General features: G+C 42.8%; 1 protein-coding gene across 6 annotated transcripts; it reads left to right on the forward strand.

The window, feature by feature from the left end:
* The first annotated feature begins 916 nt into the window (after window positions 1-916).
* Window positions 917-10,927, forward strand: LOC118300950. 6 transcript variants are annotated; one of them, XR_004790189.2, is made up of 16 exons: window positions 917-1,045; window positions 2,522-2,678; window positions 3,193-3,251; window positions 3,698-4,045; window positions 4,124-4,192; window positions 4,834-5,275; window positions 5,504-5,581; window positions 6,705-6,770; window positions 7,018-7,076; window positions 7,193-7,282; window positions 7,484-7,643; window positions 8,011-8,118; window positions 8,228-8,277; window positions 8,745-9,909; window positions 10,009-10,165; window positions 10,710-10,927. XR_004790189.2 is itself a non-coding variant. In XM_035625886.2 (14 exons), exons 2-13 carry the CDS (start codon window positions 2,523-2,525, stop codon window positions 8,273-8,275), a joined length of 1,683 nt encoding a protein of 560 aa, XP_035481779.1. In that variant the 5' UTR covers window positions 917-1,045; window position 2,522; the 3' UTR covers window positions 8,276-8,277; window positions 10,710-10,927. The 6 variants fall into 6 exon arrangements, 3 of the variants coding, with proteins under 3 accessions (XP_035481779.1, XP_035481781.1, XP_035481780.1); XR_004790188.2 differs by having other exon boundaries at window positions 8,745-8,901; window positions 9,749-10,165; XR_004790187.2 differs by having other exon boundaries at window positions 8,745-10,165.
* Window positions 10,928-11,424: the final 497 nt, after the last annotated feature.

The raw sequence follows: 11,424 nt of genomic DNA on the forward strand, positions 1-11,424 counted from the left end.
CGAATTGCCTACTTCCTCTCCAACTCCGACATTTCCCCGACACATCCTTGGTGACCAATCAACGGAGGGGAGCATCAGACACTGATCACACCTCCAAAGTCTCAAAACTCAACTTGTCGAGCTTGCGTGTTGCGAAGTCGAGAATGGTTTTACACTCACGGATGCCGTTCTGCACGCGTGCAGAGTACAAATGCGATTTTTTCTAAATCCTGCCTGATAATCTTGTAACAAATTATTCCTGTGCAAATGATCACATAATTGGTAAACAACAGATTTCTTCGAGGGTTTTAGAAATGAAGGGGAAGTTTGATATTGGTCTTTGGTTAGCTAAGATATACGGGTCTAGAGTCGGCTTTTTAAGGATATGCAACAAGTCTGTATATCAACCTTGTTTTAGGAAAAGTTTTCATCGAGAAGTACTGCACTACCCACAAACCTAAAGTGTAACATCAACATCTCTGATTGGTTGGAAGGCGTGGGAAAGGCATCCGCGATGGTTTATGGGACAAGTAGTTCCTTCATTCTGAAAAATATTATGTACACAGTCCTGGATTTTTTTTTGCTCTGAATAGAAGCTTTTATGGTAACGATTCATTTCGTGGTTTATTGGCTTGGTTCCGGGCTTAAAACTTTTTATTTTTAAAAAATCTAAAAGGGTTTTATGACGTCAAGTGAGTGAGTGATTCGGAAATTCACTTCCGGAACAGGAGCAGTTCTAAAAGTGTGCGTCACTTTTTAGCTCAATATCTGCTGCGCTTTATTGTTTGTTAAGTTACTCTAAACCCCTTTGTCCCAGTCAGGATCCTGTAGAATGGTGAAACTGGTTTTCCAGTGATCTGATTGGTCAGTAGTTGGACTGGTGAGTCGCTTTGATCTCTTATCTTGAACTTCACCTGCGCCGGAGCTGATTAGCCATTAGGCATAAGTTACCATGGTGATTTACCCGGTAAGAAGAGAATCAGCTTGGCAGGCCGGAAAAAAAGTTAAATTAGCAGTAAACAATTCTGCAGAGACATTGTTTGCTGTTGATTTTCTGACTGTACTGGTAGGTGCTCAAACCCGCAGCCTCGGGTCTGGGAGATTGACACACTAATCACGAGGCCAGAACCCCTTATTTGTAGCATCTGTCACCAACACTTCTTTAAAGGTGTTGGGGAGTGATGTTTACAAACTGCACACAGTGTTGAGTGGTGTGGTCCTCACCATTTTTTTTTTTTTAATTTACAGTGCCAGGGCCGTGCCTATGTTTTTTTGGTGCACACAGAACCGACAGCTAGCGGGCCATGAGGAAATATTCGCTGAATTTTACACAAAGTTTATTGGATTCAAATTGCTTACTGCCCCTTTAGACCTGAAGTTACATTGATAACCGTTAAACCTGCTTCGCAGTACTGGCCTCTGCAATGTACTGTAGCTCCTAAATCTCGCAATAAACCACACAATTCCAACACAACGCAATACACCTTAACAAACCCACATGGGCATCAACGTGTAATGGTGTGTTAACACAGGATGCAGCGCATTATTCACACAAGTAAATTACATAGAAAGTCAATATAAAGCCGTGAATATATGCAAATTTCGTGTCACTGACAGCGGGCGACGCGAATGGAGCAAGTAACGGAACGGAACGTGGCTTAGGACGTAGAGTTGTTCATCCACCAACCCGAATGTTGGTGGTTCGATCCCAGCTTCTGCCAGTACACATGCCGTTGTGTCCTTGGGCAAGACAGTGTATGAGTGTGAATGAAAGTGGCAGAAAAATGCATGGTAAATAGCAGCGCTGTATGAATGTGTGTGAATGGGTGAATATGACTTTCCTGTAAAGTGCTATGAGTGGTCTATAAGACTAGAAAAGCACTATATAAATACAGTCCGTTTACCAAAGATGCAAAATTCACTTGAGGCGCTTCAGTCGCTCGAGTTGAAATATTAGAACTCAAGCGAAATATCCGTGTGACGCGATGGCCAGTTCACGTTGAGATCCTACCTCCATCAATGGAGGATAACTATTGTCACTGTGTGGACACCCCGACACGAGTTGCTATTTGTATTGTGACCGGGCGAAGGAGAAGGAGAGGGATAGGCAGAAAGTGAGCGACGAAGTTGGAGTTAGTACAACCGCTTTGTGTGGCTTTCCAAGCTGCACGACCAAACTTCTGCGAGCAATGCAACGTGAAAATTCGCAAAGCGTCCAGTGTGAACGCAATATAACAATATTAAGTCAAATCAACATTTTACTGAAATACAAGTATACAATTTTGACATTATATTGTATCAATAGTATCTATTCCAAAACATGAAACATGTATTCAACGCTGAAGTGGAACCATTATATATTGCTGTTTAATCTTCAACTATGCATCATATTTTATAAGCTGTGAAGTAATGTAGTGAAGTAAAATAAACAGTTATTCCCCCTGAAATGTTCCGAAGTTAGGACTTTGGACTTGATATTTTTGTCTCCGAAATTTATTCCCTATAAGCATGTCTGAAAACCAGCTTTCTATCAATGTCACAGGATGTCAGTAAGAAAGATTCCGGTGTTCCAGGGAGAACTGACTCTAGGGACAGTGACACAAGCATCAGTCGAGTGGATGGATCTTGAAAAGGAGTTAGAGCATTTTTTACAGACAATAGAGATGGAGGAGGCAGATGTGCTTGACCGCTTCATGGAGGTGAAACATGAAATTTTGTATTAATAAGGCTCTTGTATGTTTGTTGTTGGCATGTTATATCATTTTGTTTAGATCTAGTATTATTTTGGATAATTGGTGGTGGTTATTAGATGCACAGGAAGGGGTTTATATATACCGTCATTGGTTATGGGAAATGGGAGACAAGTTCAATTGATTACAAACTAAAGTAAAATAATTACAAGTGGAAAATCTATTGTGCAAGATCTGCGTGGGATCACTTGCAACTACCTGTGTAATGATGGCAACTAGGACTTACTGTCCTCACATTAATACATATTCCGGACCATTCTGACTATGTTTGCAAACATTCCCACACTGCTATGTGTAGTTATATACCAATGTGTCATAGACTCTCCAGATGTGTTGTTACTCTCCTGCAGTTCATTCAAGCTGTGACTAAAACTAAAAGAGAGGGGACACTGACGCCTGGTGGACAGATGACACAGAGGACGTAACTTTTCTCATGACCTGTTCTGTGTGTTTGTATCTCCAGGATTTGTCAATGAGGCTGCCTCGATATGGGGAGATTAACCTATCTGCTGTTGGAGTGGTGTAAGGGACACACACGCAAATGCAAACAATCACATATTAGTGACTTTGGTTCCTTTAGTATAAGTAATATCACTGTGTAACAATATTACAAGTGAAATCTACATTTTACTGAACTAAAAGTACACCATTTTTAAAGGATATTATTGGATCATTAATACATATTCATCAACATGTACAATGTATTTTAAACTAAAGTAAAACCAACTATCGTATATTGCTGGATAGTTTAATCTTTGAATGCATCATATTTTACAAGCTACACCTATGTTAAATGAGCTACGTGTCATTTTTCTCTCCAAAGTAACTAGTAACTTTAGCTGACAGATAAATGCAGTGTAATAAAATGTAGCGTTATTTCCTCTGACATGTGGTGAAGTAGCAGGACTTCCTACTTAAGTTATTCCCTATAAAAGTGTCTGAAAACCAGCTGTCTATTAATGTCACAGGGAGTTCCAGGGAGAACAGACTGTAGGGACAGAGACACAAGCATCAGTCGAGAGGATGGAACCTGCTGCCAAATTAAATCAGATTAAACAAAACGTGGAGGGGGAAGATGAACTTGACCGCTTCCTGGAGGCGATAAATACAATTTTGGAAGACACACTCAACACTTCACCACCTCCTCCTCCTGCTGTCCCTGCTGAGCCAGGTTCCAACAGCCACCTTCAGGCAGTGGAAAGTCCGAGTGATGGGGATGGTGTCTCCACCACCCTGGTAGCAGGTCCACACAGCCTCAAGCAGCCATGGATGTCTGCTCCCAGTCAGGCTGCTCCCAGTTCCTATCAACAGCCACTGTATGTGTGTTTACATACATTGAAGGTGATACTGTGAGTATACATTGTGGCTGGTTAACCTTCCTTCTCTCTTCACAGTACCTGCCACATCAGCGGCCTGGACTCAACGTCCCAGGACCAGCAGCCGGCAGTGCTTCTCCACAACCAGTAAGTCCAGAGTTAACCACACACATACTGAAGACTTTGCACTGTCTGGTTGTACATTGTTTTAAGTCGTGTCGCGAGTCATAAAATGCTGCTTTAGTGCATTAATAAGGCTCTTGTCAAACATTTTCTACTGTTGTCTGGTCCTGAATAAATATTCCTGATTCTGTGAGTCTCTGTGCAAACATTCCCACACTGCTGTGTGATGAATATTTGCCTTTGTCATAGACTCTCCAGATGTGTCGTTACTCCACTGCAGCTCATTCAAGCAGTGACTAAAACTTAAAGAGAGGGGACACTGACGCCTGGTGGACAGATGACAAAGAGGATGTAACTGTTCTCATCACCTGCTTTGTTTGTACCTCCAGGATTTGTCAATGAGGCTGCCTTTAGTGAATCAACTATAATATATTGCTGGATAGTTTTATCTTCAACTATGCATCATATTTTCAAGCTTCTCATATGTTAAATGAGCTACATGTAATTTGTATCTACAAAATATTGTAACTTAAGCTGTCAGATAGATGTAGTGACGTAAAATGTACAGTTATTCCCTCTGAAATGTGGTGAAGTAGTGGGAATTTGCACCTGATAAAGTATTCCCTATAAGCGTCTCTGAAAACCAGTCTCTATCAATGTTACAGGATGTCAGAAAGAAAAATTCCAGAGTTTGAGGGAGAACAGACTGTAGGGACAGAGACACAAGCATCAGTCGAGTGGATGGATCTTGAAAAAGAGTTGGAGAATTATTTACAGACAATGGAGATGGAGGAGGCAGACGTGGTTGACCTAGTCCTGGAGGCGATAAATACAATTTTGCGAGACACAGGCAACACTTCACCACCTCTTCCTGCTGTCCCTGCTGAGACAGGGTTCAACAGCCACCCTCAGGCAGTTGAAATTCTGAGTGATGGATATGGTGTCTCCACCACCCTGGTAGCAGCTTCACACAGCTTCAAGCAGCCATGGATGTCTGCTCCCAGTCAGGCTGCTCCCAGTTTCTATCAACAGCCACTCTATGATCAAAATATCATGCAGTCAGGTGGTCAACTGTGCAACCAGGCAGGTGCTCAAAGCCAAGAACAGGTGAGACACTAAGCATAGGTTAGTGGTAGAGAGATTCATGAAGATTTTATCAATGCCCCTATCAAACATGATACTTATGGGCGGAAGCTTTAGGGAGACAGAAGCAGACAAATCTTTTTTTAATAGAAGTCCCCTCTGTTATCCTTTGTGTTGCTTTGGTGGTCATTGTGATCTTTTGGGACGGTTTGCCAAATTATAAATCCAGTGCTGTTCTGGATTTCTGTGTTGGTTTCACAGTACCTGCCACATCAGTGGCCTGGATACAACGTCCCAGGACCAGCAGCCATCAGTGCTCCTCCACAACCAGTAAGTCCATAGTTAACCACACAAATACTGAAGCATCTTCACTGTCCGGTTGTAGATGTGCTGCTGTAGACAGTAGGTTACGCAGCATAACTGGGATATCAATGATATCAGTGATGGACAAGTCACAGCAGGGTTTTTGTGCAGTAGATTTTAGAAGTATTTAAACAGAAAAATATTAATTATGAAAAAAGCTATCTATGTACGAGTGTCAGGTGTCAGGGTGGTCTTAAGTACACTTTATGAATAGACTGATTTACAAGTTCATTAGATCATTAAACCAACAAAAAGGGTCAAGATTTTCTTTTACTAATGTGACGAGATGTGTAACAGGTTTCACATTATGATACAACCATTCTGACAGCAGTCTCAAAAACAGTACCATCCACCGCTGATGTTTGTAACAGTAAGGGATTGTTTGTTCAGAAGTTTTGAGTTCCTCAAAACAATTTTAAACTTAATCACAATTTGGTAAACGATTTTCAAGTTTTCTGCAGTCAGTTCTGGATACATTTCTCAGTCAGCTAAATCCTAAATCCAGTGCTGTTCTGGAATACATGTTCTGCGTTGGTTTACTGTAAAGATTGTGTTTACATACATCAATGATGATATTGGGTGGCTGTGGCTCAGGCGTTAGAGTCGTTCGTCCACCAACCCAAAGGCTTGGCAGTTTTATCCCAGCTTCCGCCAGTCCACATTCTGTTGTGTCCTTGGGAAAGACACTTAACCCTAAATTGCCTCTGGCGGCTTTTCCGACAGAGAAGGAGTGTGACAGGAAAATGCGCGGTGTATGAATGTGTGTGAATGGGTGAATATGACTTTCCTGTAAAGTGCTTTGAGTGTTCTATAATAATAATAATTATAACTTAGTTTTATATAGTGCCTTTAAAAGGACCCAAGGTCGCTTAACAAATCACAAAAAACATAAATGCACAAACAAACAAAAGTCATGGGGGATTGTGGGCCTTGGTGAACAGATGGGTTTTGACGAGTTTTTTGAAGATGTCCAGAGAGGGGGCATTTTCGGATTTCTGAGGGGATGGAGTTGGTGCTGCAACACAGACAATATATATATGACTAGAAAAGCGCAATATAAATACAGTCCGTTTACTTTTCTCCTTCACAGTACCTGCCACATCAGTGGCCCGGATACAACGTCTTAGGACCAGCAGGCTTTAGTACTCCACAACAAGCAAGTACATGGTTAACCACACACATACTGAGGCATCTTCACCGTGTGGTTGTAGACTGGTCATGTTGGTAGTCATAAAAGGCTGGTGGTTATTTACCAATGTGTCATAGACTCTCCAGATGTGTTCTTACTCCATTGCAGCTCATTCAAGCAGTGAGTAAAACTTAAAGGGAGGGGACACTGACACCTGGTTGACAGATGACACAGAGGACGTATCTTTTCTCATGACCTGTTCTGTGATCTCCAGGATTTGTCAATGTGGCTGCCTCAGGGTGGAGAGATAAACCTGTCTGCTGTCGGAGTAGTGTAAGGAACACACAAATGCAAAGAAATCACATATGAGTGTATGTAAGTTTGAGCCCGTTTTTTTCTCTTCAGACACATTTGTTAACTGATGTATGTGTCTGATCTTATTTTTGTAGGAAAGGAAAGATGGTGTATGCGCTTCCACCGGGAATGTCCTTCACTGCTTTTGATCCTGCTGCTCCTCCACAGAACACCTCCATGTCACAGTGAGTCAACCTGACAGAAACACTTGATCGGTGGCAGTGGTCACCAACTGGAAGACCATAACAAAGCCAGACTGATGATCAAATTAAGTTCTCTTTTGGTGCCGAGATCCCAGTTAACCTTTCCTAATCCCTTCTTCTCTCACAGTTTCACACAGTGGTTACACATGCTCTTGTTGTGTTTGTTTTTCTCTATTCCCATAGAAAAAGAAAGCGTGAGAGCTGGCAGGAGGAAGATCAGACATATATTAAGAAGCCGCCTAACGCTTTCATGTTGTACATGAAAGAGCAGAGGCCAAAAGTCCGCGCTGAACTGGACACCACAGTGAACAGTTCAACACTCAACACTATTCTTGGACAAAGAGTGAGTGTCTTTGCTTTGTATGTAAAGTTTGCTACAGTCATGCTTTGAGCAATGTCTAGAAAACACAGATACATTTTTCCTCTGACCACAAATGTTCACATCTTGCCACTGTTTTTTTCTTTCTTAAAATCGATTTTTATGTATTGCTGTGTGACCAGAGAACAAATCTAAATTCAAACAGAAGATTATTCTATTCCATTATTTTATGTCACAAACATATTGTGGGAGTTTGCGTTACTGGGCCTGCCCCGATTGAGTTTGATCTGTAATAATTTTTGATGCTTGTGTTTGTGCACTAGTTAGCATGTAGTAGCATGTAGCTGTACGTTGCTGTTTGTGCTGACAGTATGTGATTGTGTGTCCAAAGTGGAAGTCACTGTCCAAGGAGGAGCAGGCCAGATATTATGAAGAGGCGAACAAGGAAAGGCTACTCCACGCTGAACAATTTCCAGAGTGGTCGTCCAGAAACAATTATGTATGTATACAATGCTCACATACAACTCATACATGTTTACATTATTACACTAGATGATGCAACACAGTCACTATAAATACTTTTTGAGCCGATGTTTTTTTTTGTGTAGGGCAAGAAGAGAAAGAGGATCAGGACAAAGAATTGCTGCCAGCGCTGAAGGTACGACAATACTTCTGTGGATCACACTAAGATTTCATGTGAAACCTGATGGGAACTACATAAAATCACATGTGACCATGTGGGAAATGTTTGACTTTTTACATGAAAGTTGTGACCAACAACAATGATCAGAAATTATATGTTTGATCACATTAAATGTGAAATACACAAAATAGCTTCCCCTCAAAGGGAACAATAACGATGAGGTTCAAAACGTTAGGTCATTTGCATAACCCCGGTTCTCTGAGTAGCATGAGTGAGTGTCTCACTATGGGCAATGCCCCTTGCGTGCCCTCAACAGAAACCTTTTATCACATTACGACAGCCTATGGCAGGGTACAATGAGTCTTCTCCAAGATCGCCTCTATTGCTTCCTGATGCAACCTCCACAAAGCCTATAAATGAAATCCTCTGAGACTCTTTTACACATTTATTCTGAAACCCATTCTCTCTATGTGGTCTGCCAGCATTTCCGCGTGAGCTGCCACATCTTGAGGTGAGGCCGCCGCCATAAGCCAGTCATCTATATACGTGGCCATGCGTATGCCCCTCTCTCACAAGATTCATGCTACTTCTGTGCACCCCCGGACTGAGTGACAGGCTGAAAGGGAGCACCAGATATTTGTAAGAAACTCCCTGGAAAGCAAATCTCGGATGTTTCCTGTGTATAGAGGCAATATGGGAATGTGAAAATATGAGTCAGGTCGATCAACATGAACAAATCCCCCGGGTGCACAAAACGCAGGAGTGAAGCGTGAGTCAGCATCCTGAATTTGTATTTCCTGAGGTATTTGTTTAGCACCTTGAGGTCTAAAATAGCTTGGATTGCCCGCCCCCCTGTATTTGGGATTAGAGAATATCTAGAATAAAAACCTTCCTGGCTCTGACCAGGAGGAACTATTCTTATGGCTCCTTTTTCCAATTGAGTGTCAATCTCTTCTTGTAAAATATGAGTCGACTCTCCCTGAGCCTGAGAATATATGATTCCCTTGAACTGAGGTGGAACGACAGCGAACCTGTCTATCAACACCTATTCTGATTTTGTGCTCGCAATCCAATCCTCCCTTCTCAGTGAGAGGGGGCTGGCTGGCCAATACCCCGGAGATGTATATCTGGGGTGAGGGGGCAAGAATAGCCACCTTTTTTTGTAAAGTGTGTCAAAGAGCTCGCTTCTTCCTTCTCACTCCCTGAGAGGGTTGAGGAGCTCGCTGACCCCCCTGTGGGCTGGCCTGGGTCATTGGCTTTCTTGCCCATTGATGACAAGGTGTGTGCCCCATGGAGCAGTCTGTGGCGCATACTGAGCCCTGGGGAATTTTGGAATCGTGTAGCAAGGCGTGGGGCTGGGGCGTGTCACCCCCTGTGTAAACGTCTGCCGCGGGGTCCAGCAGCGCCTGGTTGGAACTACCTGGGCAAGCAGAGCTTTAGGGGCTCATCCTCTTTCTTCTTGTCCTCACATCTTTTCTGGATCGAGGCTACTGCTGGGTCAAAGAGACCCTGTGGGACAACAAGTGTATCCAGGAGTTCCTCCCTCTCATGAGAAGCGATGTTTGTGAGATTCAACCACCTGGCTCTCTCCTGTACAACCATCAGACCCATCGCCCTGCCCGTGGCCTGGACTGCAATCTTATGGAGGTGTACGCAGGGGTCTCTAATGATTCAGATCTCTTCCCATAGTTTTGCGTCCGGCTTCGCTGTCACCACCTCCTCCAACTCTAACTGGTATGCCCTCAGGAGTGAAGATGCGTTCAGTGACCGGGCCGTGAGGGCAGCCACTTTCTAGTCCTTGTCCATCAGGCTTGACTGAAAGCGGTCGGTCTTTGAGGGCAGGGAGGTCCCATACACCGACATAGGAGTGCCAGGATGGAGCTGAGAGGCCACCACTGGTCCGGTATGTACGCCGGCACTGGCAACTGCGCTCAAGCAGTGATGCCCTTGCTGCCCTTACACATCGGACAACAACTTAGTGTCACAGATACGGATAACCGAGTTGGTTGCCCGTGTCTGTGAACAGTTGAGCGAGGCTCTGAAGTGACTGTTCCGTCGTGAGCTTTGGCTTCATGAAGCGAGAAGAGGTTTTTGAATGGTGAATATCGGTATGTCAGCCCGGTATGGGGGCTGGTCACCCCACACGACATACACTACATTAGGGCCCGCCAATAGGCTGGCGTAATGTGAAAGGGTTTCTGTTGAGGGCACACAAGGGGCGTTACCTATAGAGAGACAGCTATGAAAGAGAACCTCCTTCCAATTTCAGCTAAAGACTGAATTGTTCACAAAAGATGTTGCACCTTATAAGAAACAAAACAGAAGTTATGTTATTTTGAAATCATATGTGATTTTATTTGATATTAGTATCAAAGAAGAAACATCCAGTTTTGAAAGTGTTTTGTAGAGTCTCAGTGGACTGATCAGTTTGTTTCTTTGTGTTGCAGTGTCCCCATCTGAACCGAAGTGGTCACACAGCAAAGACCTCTCCTTTTTCTCTCTCCTCTCTAAAAGTCCCCCAGTCCATGTGCATTGTCTCCAAATAGATCTTCACTCAAAATTTTATTAGATTAGGTTAGATTTTTTAAAAAAAGGATTCATTGCTATTTAGTCATTAGTCTATCAATTATTTCATATTTGGCGATTATTGCAAAAATAATGTCCCTCAGTGATCAAGGTTTAGCACTGCATCAATGGAGAATTTTATGACAAATGCAACTTTTAATATCTTTAATAATGTGTAAGATGTGCAATATGCCTCACCAAAGTGTGTTGCCTTCTTGTGGGGCTGCATGTTGGTGTAGTGGTTAGCGTTGTTGCCTCACAGCAAAATGGTTTTTGGTTCGCATCCCAATTCGAACCAAGCAGAGCCTTTCTGCATGGAGTTTGCATGTTCTCCCTGTGTATGCGTGGGTTCTCTCTGGATACTCCGACTCCCACAGTCCAAAAACATGCAGATTGGGGTTATATAGGTAACTTCTCGTGACCTAGATTTGTTATCTGCCCCCTCTTACTTGGTATAATACTAAAATGCTTCGATGATACTTTAAGCATTTTGGTTTGGCTGGACCAAGAATCTTCTCTGTACAGATTATGATAAACTAATAGAATAGTAAATTAGTATGAATAAAAAGCTCTCTCTCTCTCTTTCTCTCTCTCTCT

The sequence above is a fragment of the Scophthalmus maximus genome, chromosome 2 (genome assembly GCF_022379125.1).
Source record: "Scophthalmus maximus strain ysfricsl-2021 chromosome 2, ASM2237912v1, whole genome shotgun sequence".
Taxonomy (NCBI): Eukaryota; Metazoa; Chordata; class Actinopteri; order Pleuronectiformes; family Scophthalmidae; genus Scophthalmus; species Scophthalmus maximus.

Coding starts and splice junctions, on each gene's coding strand:
- LOC118300950 (XM_035625886.2), top strand. CDS start 2,523: ATGTCAGTAAGAAAGATTCCGGTGTTCCAGGGAGAACTGACTCTAGGG. Junction 2,679..3,192: donor TGCTTGACCGCTTCATGGAG/GTGAAACATGAA, acceptor TTGTATCTCCAG/GATTTGTCAATGAGGCTGCC. Junction 7,283..7,483: donor CAGAACACCTCCATGTCACA/GTGAGTCAACCT, acceptor CTATTCCCATAG/AAAAAGAAAGCGTGAGAGCT.